A 19,455-nucleotide genomic window follows, 5' to 3' on the forward strand; every position below is an offset into this window, starting at 1 on the left:
AAACGCACAAAGCGCAAAAAGAGTATATATGTTGTATTTATCTTGTTTAACCTTAAAGTTGGATATACGATACGTGTTACTCACAATGCAGTGGACATATTGCAAAGGCCTTATAAATTTGTACAAACAACACTAACAAGATAATTTGACAGAGTTTGCATTTCTAGAGATTCTCATTCCACAGCGACAACGCTAGGCTGTGGGTCAGGGCTTGGCAACCTTTTTTCTGGTCGTGCGGAGAGTGCTAAACTCGAAAAGGTTTCGACGGTCTGTGATAAACTTTATTTAAAAGTTTTGTTGTTCAATTTTTTATTTTCAAGCATCTTATTACCACCTTGTTTATTGAGGAGCGGGCACAATGAATATATCAATCATCAAAATGCAAACGTGTTATAAAAGCATTTTTCAATTTATGGTTTAAGTTTAATAAGACTGATAAATTATCGATGTTATGATTGTTTTTTTTGCTAAAAAGACGTACAATCTCGTGCAAAGCGAAATAAAATCCATTCAGATAGGCCTATACTAGATGGCAAAGCTTTGTTGTATTGCATGGAGAGCATGGCGCCTTATTTAGACTGAAACGATTCATTCAAAGCGCAACATACCAGATGTTTAAATAAGTTTTTATCTTTTTTACTGCTACGTAGTTACAATACAAAAAATGGGGAATGGCCCTGTTTTAAATAAGGAAATGCCAAGTTTGTAAATGAGGAACGGGCTGAAAAATACGTTCTATAATATTTACAATTTTCACTAACTTTAGAAAGAACGCAATTGGTTATTTTTGGATTGGCTTGGGGCTGCAACCTGCCCCGCCTTAATCTGGTGTTTTGGTCAAACAGACTTATTTGTTACACTCAGTAGCTTACATAATTTAATATGACAATTATTTCCAGTTTCTATAAGCGTTTAGAATTTAAATCCCCCCGAAGAAAAATAGATCACGTCGTTATTACGTCTTAGAGGACTACCGGAACACAATATTTTCCGGGGTGATATGTATATGATGTCGTGGCACTTATTTCGCAATGTTTTAGCAATAAAATCTTGTGTTTCATTAGTTGAGATGTAGGCCTTTTAACCTGTAAATTGGATATATTGGCCTATAAAACTATAATTTTGTTTACAGATTTGCATAACTAGCAAGGAATTGTATTTAAATGTTTAACTTTGTTTGCCTCAGTTATTTTGTAGTCGTAAAATAGCCTAAATTTTGAAAAATGAATCAAACTCTACGGTCTACGCCATCATATAAAATACCTTAAGATTTATTTTTGATTTTGTAAAAAAGATAACAAAACTACATTTTTTTAAATATTAAAAAAAAACTTTTTCAAAAAAGTCTAGTTTGAACAGCAGATTAGGAACACTAATCCGCACTTTGCATAGTTTAAACACAACCTTTCGTCGTCGTCGCAGAGATTTTTGTTTGATCTGTGATGACTCAAGTATTGTAAGTCAATTGGCAAATAATTTACTTTCAGGACAGTGGTTTTACTCGAGCGTGGTACCGTGTGGCAAGCGTTTAATGTGTTAGGCCAAACAGTAGCTTTTTAAAAGCAGGAACAGGACAAAAAAGTAAGACTAGTAATGTCGGTTGCTAGACATTTGCCAGCAGATGTAATATACATTTTCAAGATTTGTTTTTCAGGCATTCTCAGAATCTGGATTTCAGACTATTTTGTTTTTGTGTCAGACTGTTTGATTTTACATAAATTATTATTTTCTACTAGACCAGTGAAATTGCATAACGAGACAAAGCAACATGAGTAGTAAGCTTGCTTGTTGTTTCCTCATTTTTACCTTGGCGTGTTTGGTGGATGCTGATTCGCAAGACGAAGTGGTATTGCCGCTAGAAAATGGTTGCAGCATCACTAGGCCAGCAGCGAATAAGACTGCCCCTCGCGTGTAAGTAACGAAATACGCCTATTCGTATGAAAAGTTTGATCTTTTTTGTTTGGCATTTGCCATTGTATTAACTGCCGTAACGAACACAAAGTTAAATGCTAGCAAACCGTTTCAAGCAGCAACTGACTGAGTGTTAACGCAATACTTAAACAATTTGACAATTGAAGGTGTGGCATTCCTTTAATCCACTGTTGTGGTAATGCTCATAAATGCTACAAAACAAATTATTAGGAGTAAAATATATGTATATATATATTTTTTTATATTTTTTGGGGGGGATGGGGGGGGGGGTTTATTGAAAAAAAAGTAGAAAAAAGGGGGCTGTCACACTGCCAATTTTAAACTATAGCTGTCTTTCAAGGGCATTGTTTGCTGTGTTATTTTAAATTTAAAAAATCTACACTTGTAATGATATAGAACAACAATATCGATACTTTAAGTCTCCCGAGTCATAAATTGATCCACCGTTCGAACTATTTTGCATCCAAGTTTTATTTAATTGGATAACAGGCTAGCAACAGGGGATTCAAACTTTTTCGCGCGAATCGATAATGTTTTTGCAATATTGCTGCTGTTGTTGTGTGTTATCACATCTTTTGAAACACGATAACGCAAAGTTTAATTTTTGCGCTTACATTTTTATTTGCGCTGACATCGCAGCCTTACAACTGTGGAGTAAATGCCCTCACGACACGTTTGTCAAAATCATCTCGTGCACGAGCAATTTATTGTGTGTCCAATGCTAAAATCCTCCTGAATTTACAGTTTAGCGCCAATTAAACCCAATTTTTTTCGCGCTTTGCGTGACCGACGACATACTATTTTCAAGTTGTCTCAGTGATATTTAATTAAAAATGCCGAAGTGCTTTTCGTAGAGAGGGGGGCGCAAGGCATGGGAAAATTACCAAGGGGGGCATGGCTGAAAAAGATTATGAACCACTTGTCTATGGCATCAGGTGGTTCTCAGCAGATGCTTTCTTTAAATTTAGACAACAAATGCAAAATATAAGCTATGCATTTATAATGCTTGAAAGGAAAACTCTGTTTACTGATGAGCTACTCCAGAAGTATCCGTGTTTCAGAAAAGGACGTGTTAATTTCGAAGCTGAATGCAATACTTGGATATGGCACGTTTTTCTCAAACGTAACAATTCTACTTTCGTTTTACTTGCAGGCAAGAAAATGTCCTCTTTTAAGGTGCTGAAAATATGGTAGCCCTACTCTATTTTTTACCCATTTACGCAACTAAATTAAGGTGGATTTTTTGCAATATACTCATATTGATGTCATAATTGATCCACCCGCATTACATGGTTGAAAAATATTTCACCATTTGCTATTAAACTTTTACAACTTACATTTTACCGCATTAACAGTTTTAAAATTTGATACTGCGCATGCGCACGTCGGACTCGGGACTCGGGTAGTTTTACGTGGACTTACCCGAGTCCCGAGTCCCGAGTCCGACTTCGACAAAACAAACCGACTCCGTCGAGTCCCGACTCCTGACTCCGACTCCGCAGTCCTGATTTTAACCCCTATGGCCCATATAGTTACAGTTAAACTTGATAGCATCGGTAGTTGAACAGTAATAAATCGGAAAAAGATAAATTTACAAAAAAGTTTGAGCGTTGAAAAAATGTTTTGATAGAACTTTCTAAGTTGATTTGGTATAATTTAGGTCAAAGGTGTTCAACCATTTATACCAGTGTTTCTAAATCTCGAGTCCGCGGTTCAATTTAAGCCCGTGTATAAGGTTCTTAGCCTAGTCCAGGGGTGGCCAACCGATCAGATACCAAAACCCGCATTTGTTACTTGGTTAACCGTTAAGAGCCACACCATTACAGCTTACACACATCGAACGAAATGAATGGGCCCCGCCTATCACTCCATTTCCTACTCACTCCACAAAGCGAAAGCGCGAGGCGCGAAAAAAGTGCCTTTATTTCGTTAAAACGACAACACTTTAATTAAGAAGGAGAAAAGAATACACATTTCTCGATATAATGTCGTATATCAATATAAATTAAGCATATTTTTTGTGTTTATCGTGTTTCAAAAGTGAGTCGAAACCGACAATAATTATAATCCATAACTTAACCAAAGGAAATTAGAACCAAATCACAAGTACAAGATGAACGTAAGAGCCGCATATAACTGGGTGAAGAGCCGCATGTGGCTCGCGAGCCGCGTGTTGGCCACCCCTGGCCTAGTCCGTGAGCACATAAACTTTGCAAAATTTTTGTTTAACTAAAGTACCATCTGAAAGTGTCGCACACATTCCTAACTTTTAGACCTATTTGTTAACTTCCATAGATATTTGGGGGCAATGCGACAGAGTATCAATTTTTTAATACAGAGTAGTGGTTACTTAAAGGGTGATATATATATTTAAAAGGGTTGGATACCTAGAACATGAAGGCATCTATTTTTTTCCTGTGGTAACAAAAAAAGTCAAAACCACTAAAAACAATAAAAATACTAAAGCAATAATATTCGATAATATCGACGCTTCGTTCATTAAAAACGTTTCGGCAATACCTTGTTATGTGTTAAAAATTCAAGTGAAGATAAAGGGTATTGGCGATATATTTGTGAACAACGATATGTCGATATTCGATACTAACGAATGTTACTATTTTTTTAAAGTGTATTGTATTCGAAAGAAAGTAAAAGAAAATAATAGGGGTGGGGATGTCCGATACTTAATTGACTTTCATTCCGATTCCCTGTATTTTGGACAAAATGTAGCGAGATCCGATATCAAATTACGTCTTACTGTACACAACCAAGCAAAATAAATGAAATTGAACCGTTAAAATGTAAGTTGTTTCAGGTTTTAGAGCAAACTTTAGTGTTAAGCAGTTAAGGCGTACCTTTAGTTGTTTTTACCCAGAGGCTTTAAAAATTTTTTAGCTGCGTATACCCTTTTGATTTTTTTGGATGTATTGGGCATACTCCTCAAATATAAGGAAGGAAAAAGACAAAAAACACGTGTGAGCGGTTGTGAGTTCTCCAAAGCAGTGGTTCCCAACCTTGGGGTGCGAACACCAATGGGGTCGCAAGCATATTTTCAGGGTGTCGCCATGCATTATTTGTTAAGGGATTGATTTTTACTGTATATACTATACATTATACAAGAAGCAAAAGCATCCGCCTAACAATTATGTTTATAGCATTTGCTACAGTGAGCCACTCGTGTTTATGACGTCATCATTACGCTTGTTTTCAATAATGGAAGAATAGCATAGCCTTAAAGGCCCGTTTACACTACTTACTACTACAGCTTATCTGAGCTAAGTAAAGCGTAATTTTCATTTAAATTCTATTGTTTCGAGCTTTTCACGCTTTGCTACTCAAGCCCCGTGCAGCTATACAAAAACGTTACATTTTGAAGCGATTTTTACGCCCAGCTCAGCGCAGCTGTAGTAAAAACAATTTTCACGCTCAGCTCAGCTTAGCGCAGCTGATAGTGTAAACGGGCCTTTAATCAAATAGTCTTGAGTCTTGTATAATAGAAGCAAGAAAGGCAGTTATTTTTCGACTCCCGAAGTTCTGTTTTGTGACACACGCTCTCTGACAACATTTACACACAAACAAATTCCCTCCTAGGGCGGAAATTCAAAGTTTCGATGGTAGAATTTGTGATCGTCAACGGTCGTATTATTTGTGTAAAACGAGCAACGGGTTAATCGTCATTGCCCAATAGGTCATGTAACAACCCAACAAATCAGTATTCCGAAACCACAGCCTACATTGTACGGCATAGGCCTAATGTGCAACCAGAAAATACTTTTTTGCTTGTGCTTTCCAGAGGTAGCATATAATTAATGTTAAAAACACCAAGGTAGAGCTATTAGATTATATGAAATAATACCAATTTAAACCAATAGAATAACATTTTAGTTGGGAATGAAATTCGCGTGCATATGCAATATGCATATTGCAGCAAGCAACGATAGCAGAATTGGACAATTAGATAATTCTATAGTTTTCTAATTCAATGAGGTAAAGCAAAACGCGAGTATAGTTCTATTTTTTATTTTTCTGGCATGTCTAGTCTCTGATCAGTAGAAGCAAAGAATTGTATATAATTTTGAAGTGAAAAAATGGTCTATTTTTACCAGGCCATGTGCCTTTTTATCAGGCCGGCCCGCCAACTCCTTGATTGTAACTGAATTGGGTTCTCAGTTGCATATTAGTGCACTACATTTAACAATAATTACCTCAGGTTTCCAATGGTTACCTGTTTGAGACATCCCGTTATGACGTTACATATTTGTGACGTCATTTTTGTTTTTCATGCATTCCGGTAGGAATAATATTCTACTTTCAACCCTGGTTAAAGGGTCCACGATTGAGAACCACTTTCCTAATCTACATTTCACTTGAAATTAATTTAAGAGTTTACGCAAAGTCAAATTTTCATTGTTACATCATTACATCGCACACATATTTTGTTTTGCCTGTTCAATTCAACACCGCAACCCGCAAGCAAATCGATTGATTAAGAAATAATTTTCTCTCTTTGTCAGATTAAATTAATTAGTAATTTTGGAGGATTTTTAAAAAAATCAGGTTGTTCACAGCTATAGATAAGTTGAGAACCACTAGGCAAAGGTAAAACAAAATTGTTGATTTTGCAGTCTAAAATGCATTTCTTGAGAAAAAAAATATCCTATCCAAATTTAACAACGGGCTAAACTTATATCTGAAATAAACCATCTGTTGATAAGAAAGTACCGTACTGTTAAAAATGATTTCATTGTATTACTATCACCATTGAAGTTGGTAGATTTCCTTCAAGGGGTTAGAATAAATAAAGTCCTGAATTGCCCACCAACGTACCCTGAAGATGCCAATTAAGTACGAAAAAATACTCTAAAATAACAACAACTAAAGTTGAAGAGTATTTGTTTCGCTTTATCGTTAGCTTAAGCATACACAATTTCCAGGCAATGGTACACGATGCCTCTTCCTCATCTAAACTGCTCATCTTCAAATTTGACTCGATTTCATGTTGAAGGAGTAGTTGGTGATACAAAGAGCATTACCCTCTCGTATAACAACCTTATTGAACTACACGTCGATGATCTAGAGCCGTTTCCTAACTTAACAAAGCTTGAATTAAAGATGAATGGACTTACTCGCATTTTGCCATCTTATAAAAGTCCACCTTTCGTTCTCAAAACAGTCACATACATCTCAATTACGTAAGTAAGGTTGACAATTTTGCATACTTTTGGTAAAGGGTTTTATAACAAATTTATTTTTTTCAGGCAAAACAAATTGACAACTATTCCAAATGAAGCGTTAAAAAGTTTTCCAGATTTAAACATGCTTTTGATTTATAGTAACAAAATAACAAAGATTCAGAATTCAGATTTCAGATTTACCCCGAAACTTCAAGTAGGTGTAAATCTATAGGTATAAATAATTAACATCAGAAAGCTTTAACTTTAACATGTTTTATTTGTAAGTTTACTTTGTGTATTTTACGATATATAATTATTTTATTCGCTTATTGGTGAAAAAATAAATATATTTTATTTTGATTTCCAGAATGGTGGTTAGATGGTTTAACATAGTACGATATTTTACAAAAGCTTGCATCATAACTGACTTAATTACAAATTTTCACTCTGTAGTCTACGTGTACTAATTTTATATGTCTGCTTGAAGCAGTTTTTTGCACCAGAATAAAAATTCCTGAACTACTGACGTTGGCAATGTAAAATATCCTTTCCATTCACAAAAAATCGATTAGGGTTTTATAATGCAAACTAGAATGCTGCACGTTATTACTAAAAGAAAACATAAATATTACTACAAAAAAGATAAAAAAGTAAAGCTGATAAATAATATACCCATCGGTAAGTTACTTCGATAAGTCTACTTACAAAGTCGCACCGTTGGTAAAACGTTTCCCGCTCTGAAATTTAGCAAACAAAGCTTTAAATGTGTTATCTCGTCTTTTAAGCACTTTGTATGTCGACAGTTTTTATATATCGGACCAAATCCAATTGCTCAATTTGAAGACGCTTGGATGACAACCATGAACCTGACAGGGCTTGGATTGCGTGGTTGCGGTCTAACAAAATTATCGTCTCATATTAAAACTATGAAGAGTGAGTCAGATTAAGCGTAATATTTATTATTACATTCCTAATTTGGCAATGTCTTCTATAAATATTGTTTTTCTATCTAATTATTTGTGTGATAAAAATTATTTCGAAATGGCACTTTTTTCACCAAAAACAATAGAAACTATCGTATATGTTATTGGCCTATTCATTAGATCAGTGATTAAATCAAGCACAGCCCTCCATATTTTAGCGGCTCGATTTATTATTAGTCATTGTCTTTTGTAAAGTATTTGAATATCTTTAAATAATTTTGTATTTTAATACCTTTAATCGTAAAAAAGTTTAAACACTGGCTTTATTAAAATTTTAATAAGTCTGTAATGAATACTCGCTTCACATAATTTAGCAATTAATGAAACACCCCAGAAAAAACGTAAACCTTCTGTGAAATCACAACCAGTCAATGTAATTGGCTTGGTTATAAAACAGCTATGCTTCCATGTGTGTTCCATAGGTGCGGTTTAGCACTACGTAGCAAGGGGCGGATCCAGCGGCCCGTCAAACTATATTTTTTGCCAAATTTTATTATAAAAAAAAACAATTTTTAGCGTTTCGCGCGAACTTATTTCTGTTTTTAATGTGTTTATGGCTGTTTTATTGTATAAACCAAATTTAAAATAACCCAAAGACTCCATGCAAAGTATAAATGTCATTAGCGATTTATTGATCAAAACGCGAAACCATTTTTTTTACATTTCCATCAATTTAAAAGTTGTGGTGTTTCAAATTAGATAAAGACAAATTTTCTTGCCCCGTGAGATTGGACTGATTTTCATCTGCATTTGCGCTTGAGGTAGTTCGAGAACGACAGTTGTTGTTAAGAACTTAAGACCATTTGTTTTGTGACGTAACGTTATTGCGTCATCCCTGAAAAATTACATGACGCACTTCAAACAAAAATCATATGCTCTACGGTGGCATATAAAACCCGAGATGGCAAAATACTTTCAAAGATGTCACGCTTTCTTTAGCAAGAAAATAGGATGTTTTAGAGCAGCGGTTCTCAACCAGTGGGCCATGGCTCAAAAAAAAATTAATGGCAATATAAAAAAGTATAACCAAAGACCGACAATCTGAAAAGTGTAAGATAGATACGTACAAGGCTTGCCAGAATGGCTTTTTTGACAACAAAAATATTTTTTTTACGTGCGGTTAGTGTTAGAAAACTCATTAGGCTTTTTGACTTTTTTGTTATTTTTATAGAGTCTAAAATCATAGGCTAAAACTAATTAATATACATAGGTATTTTCGCAACCTTTCCTGCCTAAATATCAAAATAATAAATTATTTCATTATGGGACATAGTTTATAAACATTGTTTACATGAAATTCTATTTCACTTTAAGGTGAGCACGCTTAAAATAACCCACATGATATTTTAAATAAAACACATGATATTTTAGTCCATTTTTCGATATATTGTTCTAGAAGTTAACGCATTAATGATGTTGTGAACGTGATGTAACTCATATGGCCACCACACACTAGTTGTTTTTGAACCTCACGAGAGCTTGGTGCTAATTGTGTTTTTTTTATCATACTAATCAACTATGGAGTAGTAGGCTATATTAAAACGAAGGTAAATGTCTTTAAAATATGAAAATACATTTAATTATGTTTGACTTTTTACCAGGTTTTTACGTGCAGTCCGTGTTTAAACAAAATTTTTAATCTGACAAAGCTACGGACCGGTAATTAACCAACTCCCGGACCGGTAATTAACCAACGACCGGCGTTTGCCGACCACTGATATAGTGCATAGACTTATTGTGTTCAAATTTGTTTTTTGTCCGTCTACTTTATACAATATTTATCTGTGTTTCTGGTGTCTTTGGACCATGTCTATAGAGGTCTTCTCTAGACCACTATAATAATCACCAAAAAATATATAATTGTTCAAAAGTCCTGTAGCCCGATGTAATGAAACGCAATCCACCATTTTATCTGTCCGAAATTCACTTCATGGAAGCAAAGTTTGTGTTTACAATAAGTTAAATTCGGATAGAACTATATCCGACTAATTCATTACAGACATTGTAGATGTGAATCTCGTTGTATCTATCCCCCGACGCAGTCACAACCATGTTTCGTAACGTATATAATTCAATATCTATTTGTTTACAGGTTTGTTATATTTGGATTTCTCACAAAACAAGCTTACAGTTTTGGAAGCAGATTCCTTCAAAGGCTGTCCTCAGTTACAATGGCTTGAGATTGGATCCAATCAAATAACTCGCGTCGATCCTCTAGCTTTTCGCGGTTAGATTTGATAGCAGCTAGTTTATACAATTTTCTATTTGGTAAAATACCAGATAAGCATAATTACTGATAAGCATAATTACTGCCTAACTAAATAAAACAAGCTGTCCTAAATCGCGTCACCGTTTTAGGTGCTTACAATTTACGAATGATTGATCTGTCGGATAATCTAATTAGCTTTATACCCAATGGAACTTTTGGCAACATGGGCAAGGAACGAGTTGACATTGATCTGTATGAGAATCCGATGATGTGTGACTGCCAAAATGCTTGGCTGAAAACGTGGTATGACCAGGTAGGTAGACTATTAATGTTTGTAAAGTTGTTAAACATGTTGGAATGTTGATCATGATGCTTTGTTATTTAAATACCAGATGTTAGAACGAGACATGGCGACCGAACTTCGGTTTAAATGTGCCCAGCCGCTTCGCAATCACGGTAAGAAATCCCACCAGCTTCACGTAAGCGACTTTGTGTGCAAAGAAAACGATGAAATGTGGCAAGGTAAAGATCTTCGTGTCTTTGTTATATAATTTCTAACTGAATTTTGTCAATATTACTTTTTGCGTTTAGTAGAGCTATCGTAAAATAAAAGCGACATTGATGTTTTTTTCTATTTTGGTGTTAATCGCAGTTTTTTATTCGGGATAAACGTAGTGTTTTCATTTGCAAGAATTCAAAACTCTTTTCGTTTGATCATTATACGTATTTCACGAATAAGCATTTTCCCCGTTTAGTTTGGTAGTTTTATCACATTTTCCTGAAAACTTCTATCAAAGGAAAAATTACTTTACAGGGAAATTACATGCTAAGATATTTACAGGGAAATTACATGCTAAGATATTTACAGGGAAATTACATGCTAAGGAGAAAATTGCTATTACATATCTATTTTTTTTATTTTAGATTGCAACTCGGTTATTTCAACTTCCAGCCCAGTTATTAGTACACAGCCGCCAAACGCTGACAATCCTAGCGCTTGCCCAGAGAGCTGCACTTGTTACGATGAAAAGGGCAATCAATATTCGACAAGTGGAAACAAAAAATCAATGCCGAGACTTAGAGGGTAAAGTGATGTATTAACAAGAACTGTTGAATTACTTTCACACATAACGCTAACTAAAACTTTTTTTGTTTGGCAGATTTCGCTACTTGACACTAACAAGCTTAAGCGTAAACTGTGATGGAGCTAAATTGACCCGCATACCTGTCGAAAATATGCGTTCCGACATAAGAACTCTTGTTATGTCTGAAAACAATTTACAAACAGTGGATATGCGGCAACTAAAAAAGTTCAAAGACTTGACCATCCTTGATTTAAAAAGTAGGTCTTGCCTATTTTTGGTGAAAACTAGATTAAAGTTGCATTATAATTCTTTTTCAAAACACTAATGCGCCACGTCGTCGATTGATACTCATATATAAACGATGTAATTCTTAAATATCAAAAATGTTAGTAATCCGCTAAAAGCCCATTTGTCTAAAATTAGCGTATTTTTTTGGACATTGTCCTACTCCTGATGCATTTGATCGCAAAGAAGAGCCTAACACGATTCCTTGAAGCTGAAATAGCGTGAGAGAATATAAAAAAACAAATAAGATTATTTGCATTGCGCACTCAACATTGGCATAAGAAATGGCTTTACAGTTTAGCAGCCTTATAGGCTTCTCTGCACAATAATTTTTTGTACTTAAATGTGAAAAACCATGCACCACATTTTAATGTGGGTGTAAGTCAGACCGTGATGGATATAAGTGGGATTTACCCTCGGACTACAGCTTTTAATACCTGAACAAAAAACGAGGTTTGTTCTTTGGTTAGTAACGGATTGTTGTCAGATTACCTACTTTAATCAATATTCAAAAAGCTTCGAACATTAAACTTTAAGCAACGCTTGTTTTGGTTCATTGTGACATGTACATTTTGACGATGCGTAGTATAAAATGTGCGCAAATCAGGGCGATTGCATTTTGGTCTGTGAATATTTAGAAAAAATGTAATGTAAAAACTTCCTTGTCCTAGATGTTAAATAGGCAAAATATTTCGAATGGTGTAAATTGATTTAATCTCTTTTAGAAAATGGAATTAAAAAAATAATATCAGATGAAAGTACGGTATTTCACAACCTTACTGTTCTCAATCTGAGATTTAACAACATCACTTCTATCACAAAAATGCAAATGAAGAGCTTTCCTAATCTTTCTGTGCTGGCTCTTTACCACAATAAAATTTCAAGTTTTCCTGCAGATCTTTTCAAATATAACAGGTTAGGTGTTGTAAATATGGTTAAATAACTTACGACTCAACCCTATTTTTGTTTCAATTTTCGATTAGTACCGTATACTGCTTACTCTTTATTATGTTAAAATTGCAACAAATAAAGTGTTGTTTTCAGGAAATTAAATCGACTATATCTTGGGCCAAACCCACTCAAAACATTTCAACCCCATTTCTTAAGAGGTTTGAATCTTTATTCTCTTTCTTTGCGAAATATGTCGCTCACTAAAGTACCAGAAGAAATTAGATTACTGGTAAGCAAGAATCGCAATATATTGTATATCTATAACAACCAAAATACAGCATATATAGTCACATAAAATATTTTTTATATTTCAGCAAAACGTGTCATATCTAGATTTGAGTGACAATAAAATTTCAGCTTTGAAAAACAAAACATTCTCTAACTGTTCCAGCTTAACTCGACTTGTTTTGGAGAACAACCAAATATCTTCCGTTGAATCAAATTCATTCAGGTATGTTTAAGGATTCTGACACCCCTTCTTATACTTTTTAATTAGATGATTCCATAGAGAAACTTGAACTTTACAAAAGTAATTTTAACTTCAAACGTTGTATGAATTTTATTCGTTAGTATACTTACAATACGAACATATTATTTACCAGTAATTTATTTTCAGTGGTGCGACGAATCTTAGAGTGATATTGTTGTCAGAAAATAAGATCTCGTATCTTTCTCCCGGCGTGTTTTCCAACATCAGCCAGGAGCGCCTCAACGTCGAACTTTGGAGCAATTTCTTGATCTGTGACTGCAAGTTAAAATGGCTGAAAACTTGGATTGAAAAGGTTTTTTTATTTTTTGTTTTAAAGCAATATATTAGGGGAAAAATTCTGCTGATTGGGCATTTGTATTATGCGATGATATACCGGTATTCAATTTATTAATATAGGTATCGTTTTGTTGCACGTTTTTACTGCGGTTTCGCGGTAACGTTATATATAGTTATACAGCATTTGTTGCAAATCTTTTTGTCATTCGTGCTCGTATTCATATCTATTGTGAGCGCAAAAGCAGTGTGAGCAAATATGGCACGATTTTAATGAATAGAATCATCTTTTGTGTCTGTTTTTGTAACTTTAAACCATATCTTATCCTCTGGAAACCGACCTAAACATGTTTGCGGTGTCGGTTTTATTGTTTGATTGGTAACAAACAAAAATCTGCAAAGATTTGAAAGAAATAATTACTATGATTTATTTTATTCAAGGTTTTATGTGACGTCGTTTAATGGCTTTCTACTTTGGAAAACCACGTAAACATTACAAACGACTTACTGAAAAAATGTGAAAACATTTAGGCTTTTTTGTCTGCTAACTGCGGAATTTAATATAGCCTGCCTTTCTTGATAATGAGGAAGAAAACTTTTTGATTTTTAGATGGAAGAAACTGATCCAACAACAGACGTGAGGTTCGTTTGCTCTCAGCCCATGGCAATGCATAACAAAAAGTCCGATCAATTATGTCCAGATGATTTCGTTTGTTCTAGCAATTCAACCGAATCTGCAGATGTTGGTAAGTCAGATATGTTGAGGATTATGTAAAATAAATATTTCTGTGTATTTAAAAAAATCATATTTTAAATTGCCTATAACTACAATTGAATATTGTAGATTCGTGCCCGGTCTGCAAGGCACCAACAGGCCAGATCGCCCTGGCTGTTATTCTTACCTTCATTTGTACAGCCTTGTGCTGTTTTATTGCTTGGCGTTGCACATTTAGAAGAAGGTACAGCGAACTGCTGCAATATGCCAAACAAAGAGACCAAACAGATTACGACGAGATGGCTGAAATGTGATCAGGCCTGAAATGCCCAATATTTACTTGCAATGATTTTTTTTAATAAGGTGTAATTCGTGTTTCGTCATTTGAAATATTTAGACTGATAGTCTACTTTATCGCTTTTTATAAGCTATACATATGGCCCATTTAAGAAACGAAAGTTTTTTGCTTTATGTTTTTTACACGAAATATATATGTGGTATTCTGCTAATTTACCTTAATTCCGTTATGTATGCAATTGTATATGCACTGTTTTCAGTTTTTTTTTTTTTTAAATAAAATTGGCTTTTGAAATGACTTCAGATCATATTTGCCAAATGTAAGATTTTGTCGAGTCCAGAGCTCAGCTCTGACTCTACAGTAGGCCTACCATATGTACTCTTTTAGGAGGATTTGTCCTCTTTTCTCAAGAAAACTGAATGATCCTCCGAGGACGCTCAAAAATGTCCAAATGTCCGCTTTTTCGCATTTTGAGTTAGTTGCTCATACTTTTTTTTGCGCTAGCTCTAATTTAATATTTAATTTTTGCAATGATTCCAATGGTTTCGCTGTGTTGCATACCACTCCTACAGCGCTTTACAAACTCTGTTTTCGCCAACTTTAACATTAAAACGGCAATAATCTTTCGCGCTCTGCGCGAATCTTTTCTACTCAGATGTTAACTTTTTTTAGCACAAGTCTCTTTGAGTGCCATTGCATGTTTTCATATAATTGAAGGCATAACGGCCCTGTTTAAAATTTTGCTAACTTATAGATAAACGATAAAATTCATCCACCGTTTGAACTATTTTTCATCCATGTTTTATTTAATTGGATTACAGGCTAGCAACAGGGGACTCAAACTTTTTCGCCCGAATCGATAATGTTTTTGCAATATTGCTGCTGTTGTTGTGTGTTATCGGTCACATCCTTTGAAACACGATAACGCAAAGTTTAATTTCTGCGCTGACATTTTTATTTGCCCTGACATCGCAGCCTTACAACTGTGGAGTGAATGCCCTCACGACACGTTTGTCAAAATCATCTCGTGCACGAGCAATTTATTGTGTCCAATGGTAAAATCCTCCTGAATTTACAGTTTAGCGCCAATTAAACCCAATTCTTTCACGCTTTGCGCGACCGACGACAAACTTCCCTATTTTCAGGTTGTCTCAGTGATATTTAATTAAAAATGTCGAAGTGATTTTCGTAGAGAGGGGGGGGGGGGGCGCAAGGCATGGGAAAATTAACAAGGGGGACACGGCTGAAAAAGATTAAGAACCACTTGTTTATGGCATCAGGTGGTTCTCAGCAGACGCTTTCCTTAAATTTAGACAACAATAAAGCAAAATATAAGATATACATTATAATGCTGAAAAAGAAAACTCTGTTTACTGATGAGATACGCCAGAAGTATCCGTGTTTCAGAAAACGCCAGAAGTATCCGTGTTCCCAGTACAGAATGAGATCAAAATCGTCTGAATAAGACCTAAATCTGTCAAAATACGTCCTAAATTCATGATAATATTGCCTTAAATGGGCAAAACAACACCTGAAACTGTAGGGAGAGAGTATGGGTCGATCGGGCGCTGTGTTAGGTCTGGCATGGGTCGTTTTTACGTCGACTTTCGGACGCCCGAGTTTGACCTGCGCCATTACGGCGCCGCTGTTTTTGCATTGGATTTTTGGCCCTGTATTGGTGGGTAATGGGTGGGATTAGAAAATGGATAAGGGTTAAAATTATTAGGGGAGTTAGTGATGTAGAGGTTTGAGGATAGGTAGGCGTTTTGCGACAGACTCTAACGCTAGAAGCAAAACGCATTTAGTGTTAACCAACCTATACGTTTGCTAGCTGTAAGGCAAGGAAAATATAATTTTCCATTTAAGCTACATTGTCATAGGGGAGATGTGGGACCAGTGACTCGAGAGCTGTTTTCCTCTTTCCATTTTAAATAGTTTTTGAGGATTCGAGACATTTAAACGAGTTTTGAGGCAAAAAAGTAAAATTATGTCATCTAATAGAATTTGTATTTTATTCTAGAATCTAGAACATGCTTTCTCAACCGTGGCCCTCGGTCCCCTTGGGGGGCCACGGGCATAACTCTGTAGCTAGGTCGTAGTTCCAAAAACCCAACTACACAAGTGTCTTTATTTCTAAAATTTGCCTGTTAACTTAAATTTGTGATTTTAGTTAAGACCTTTCTTGTAACGTATTGTTACTGATTTTTCTGACACGTTCTTTGATTTGCTCGCAAGTAGGGATGTTCAAAGTAGAATGTTGTATCCTTTTATTACGTTTTTTCGCGAAGTTTTACGCCTAATCGCACGTTTGCGAGTGGCAAGATTGTGGAATAAAGGTCTGTCCATTACTGTGTTGCTTTATATGTACGCCATGTGTCAGCGTTTTTTCGGGCAGCCAATTACTTGAAGATAACTTTCGCCTAATCTTTAAGTTTCCGTCAAATGCTGTTGGACAAGCAACTAACTTGTAATGCCTGGTGCAGAGATTCCCAATTTTCTTAAAGAGTTTGCAAAAGAACATTCCATCGTGCAAAAGAAGATTCCAAGATATGCTACGGGGTTACTCAATGTCAATTTTTATGCCAATATTCAGCTAGGTCATGGGTCGGCAACCTACGGCCCGCCAATGTAATTCATCCGGCCCGCCGCATCTTCGACAAACTAGACACGAGTCCATTTCAAATAGTCCTATTTTTTTACTTTTTTACTATACGTAAATGCGAAAAATTTTTGCTTTGCGCGAATGTTCATTCTACGTCCGGTTTGACTATACGTAAATGCGAAAAGTTTTTGCTTTGCGCGAATGTTCATTTTACGTTAGGTTGCTGCCCCTGAGCTAGCTTATGCTCAGCGTATTTGCCAAACAATAGTAACGCATTATTAAAATAAAAATCTAGGAATCATCTCGGCGAATGTAGTGACAAAACATTAGTTGAATACAAAAATACCTCGTCGGAGTCCAAAAACAAGCCTGGCAATGACTAACTAAGTTAGTTTAATTTAAAACGACTGATTTGTTAAATAATTAGAAAGTAGGTGCACTTATTCAACTTTTCTCTTCTTATATTTTGGGTTAAATGCTGTGGTATGTTAAAGGGTAGATTAAACTTCACGTTACGACCTCAAAATCCTATTTTACGAGGTAAATAAAAAACCTGCAGATGCAAAAACGTCAAAAGTGACCCACTGGTCCCACAGCTCCCCAACAAAGAGTCTATAAGCCTGTTTATATGCAATTTTCGCGGGCAGATTAGATTAAGGTTCAATCCGAATTGAAAAGTAATCCGTTCCAGCGTCGTAATTACATGGCGCGAAATTCAAACCAGCTTGAGTGTACAAGCTGCACTGATATGCATTATTACGTAAAATTCCAGTAAACCTCTGACGCACAACCGATTTTTTGGCTACTCCTTGCGGTAGCAATCTATTGCTGCTTGTTCGTTTTTATAAACCTAAAATTGAAAAATAACAAGAATTACTTGAGTTTGGTTTGCCGAATTATGTTTTTGACTGTATAGTGCTTTAGTTTACCTGGCACACAGAATGTAAGTGAAGGAACGTTAAGCTTATGTGTGCTGGTCAACGCTATATACAAGGCAGAGTGGACAAAAGAAGGTGAAAGATGTACCAAACATGACTAATGAAAACTGTATTTGGCGCTGGCCTAAAATCCTACCACAGTGTTGAGACAATTATTAAAGCAATGTACAATATTTGGGTGAGGGTGGCCCAAGTATTGCTATTCAAACCTACCCAAACCCGCATCCTAACCCAAATAATGTTCGACTTTGTGGATTCTAGAGCAGCCCCTCTGTCACAAATTAGTATCTAACGAGTGTATGTAATATTCTTTCCTTATGCGCTAAACTTGTTGTTTTGTTCACTACTAGCCGTTCGTGCTACGCCACAATGCCCCCAAAGTGGCGTCATTCTACATTAAACGAATTCGGCCGTCCGCGAAACGAACAGATTAAGCGGCGAACGGATTGAAAACCACTCCTTTTGACCGATTAAGAAACGAGAGAACTTAATTCATTCCAGCACCAAAACGAGAGAGAATGAATTAACGAAACAGATTCGAATCCGGCTTAAACGTGTACATAAACGGGCTTTATGATACTTAATTACATGTTTTTATATTATGTTTGTGTTATTTTGCAGTAGCCTAAATAATTTCAATTTTTCATGTATGTATTTTTACTACTTTTTGTAGCCTCGTTTGCAAAATTAGGCCCTTTCCTGGTAAATAGCCTTAGGCCCACACTACCCTTAATCCGGTCCTGATTACGCGGGAATGCGCGATACATCGCAATTAGTAAACAAATTAGGTAAAACTTCCTTGCAACCGATCCATGAGAGGAATCGTCTAAAACCATCCTTCATTGTATACAACGAACATGCAAAGTATAACTAAATTGCAAAAAAATGATTACCACAGGCTCAAGACAAATTCTATCAACACTTTTAGCATTTTACGCAGTCAGCTTCGCATTTCAAAGTAACAATTAGCATTGATCCTTTCATCACAGAATTAAATTCAAGCTATGACGCAACAAAGGGGAAGCCTAAAAAAGATTAAATTAAATGACAGTTTGACCATGTGTGACGTAAAGCGAAGTCAAAAATACAAATAAGTTATCGGCTGCTGACAAAATATCAGTAGGCCTATGAATGAAATAAATTATTTCTGCCAAACTGGACACATTGTCATATATCCTGTGCAGGGCGCCCGCAGAAAATTTTCCAGGGGCGGACAATCAGGGGCGTAACCAGAAAATCAAAAAGGGGTTCTGAATTTTCAACTTAGGGAATTTCCCTATTTTTCTTCTAACGTTAAAGAATAATGACGTCATAAAACAGTGACAGTATGACTTCATAGAATGGTGATTGCAAAACGTTATAAAAAAACTCAGAAACAGCCAAATACGTCCAGCAAAAGCGAGAACGTGCGTCGTCGACAATCCTGTCAGGCGCCAGCTGCGAAACCACAGTGTGCAATCGTGAACTTCAGGCAAAAAACAAATCAAGACCATGAAATGTGTGATTAATTGTGGTAGAAT

At 35.6% G+C, this 19,455-nt stretch overlaps 1 protein-coding gene across 1 annotated transcript; it reads left to right on the forward strand.

Moving 5' to 3' along the window:
* The first annotated feature begins 1,768 nt into the window (after positions 1-1,768).
* Positions 1,769-14,411, forward strand: LOC146160274 (uncharacterized). The gene is made up of 15 exons (XM_083384919.1): positions 1,769-1,911; positions 6,867-7,124; positions 7,191-7,320; positions 7,910-8,039; positions 10,182-10,316; positions 10,448-10,611; positions 10,691-10,820; positions 11,223-11,382; positions 11,459-11,640; positions 12,394-12,583; positions 12,713-12,848; positions 12,934-13,070; positions 13,236-13,401; positions 13,993-14,128; positions 14,227-14,411. Exons 1-15 carry the CDS (start codon positions 1,769-1,771, stop codon positions 14,409-14,411), a joined length of 2,382 nt encoding a protein of 793 aa, XP_083241045.1.
* Positions 14,412-19,455: the final 5,044 nt, after the last annotated feature.

This window comes from Ascidiella aspersa, chromosome 3 (assembly GCF_963924565.1).
Source record: "Ascidiella aspersa chromosome 3, kaAscAspe10.2, whole genome shotgun sequence".
Taxonomy (NCBI): domain Eukaryota; kingdom Metazoa; phylum Chordata; class Ascidiacea; order Phlebobranchia; family Ascidiidae; genus Ascidiella; species Ascidiella aspersa.

What these genes read in the sequence shown, in the direction of transcription:
- LOC146160274 (XM_083384919.1), top strand. Translation starts at nt 1,769, where the DNA reads ATGAGTAGTAAGCTTGCTTGTTGTTTCCTCATTTTTACCTTGGCGTGT. An exon ending in GACCATCCTTGATTTAAAAA is followed by an intron (nt 11,641 to 12,393) that starts GTAGGTCTTGCC and finishes AATCTCTTTTAG; the next exon opens with AAAATGGAATTAAAAAAATA. An exon ending in GATCTTTTCAAATATAACAG is followed by an intron (nt 12,584 to 12,712) that starts GTTAGGTGTTGT and finishes TGTTGTTTTCAG; the next exon opens with GAAATTAAATCGACTATATC.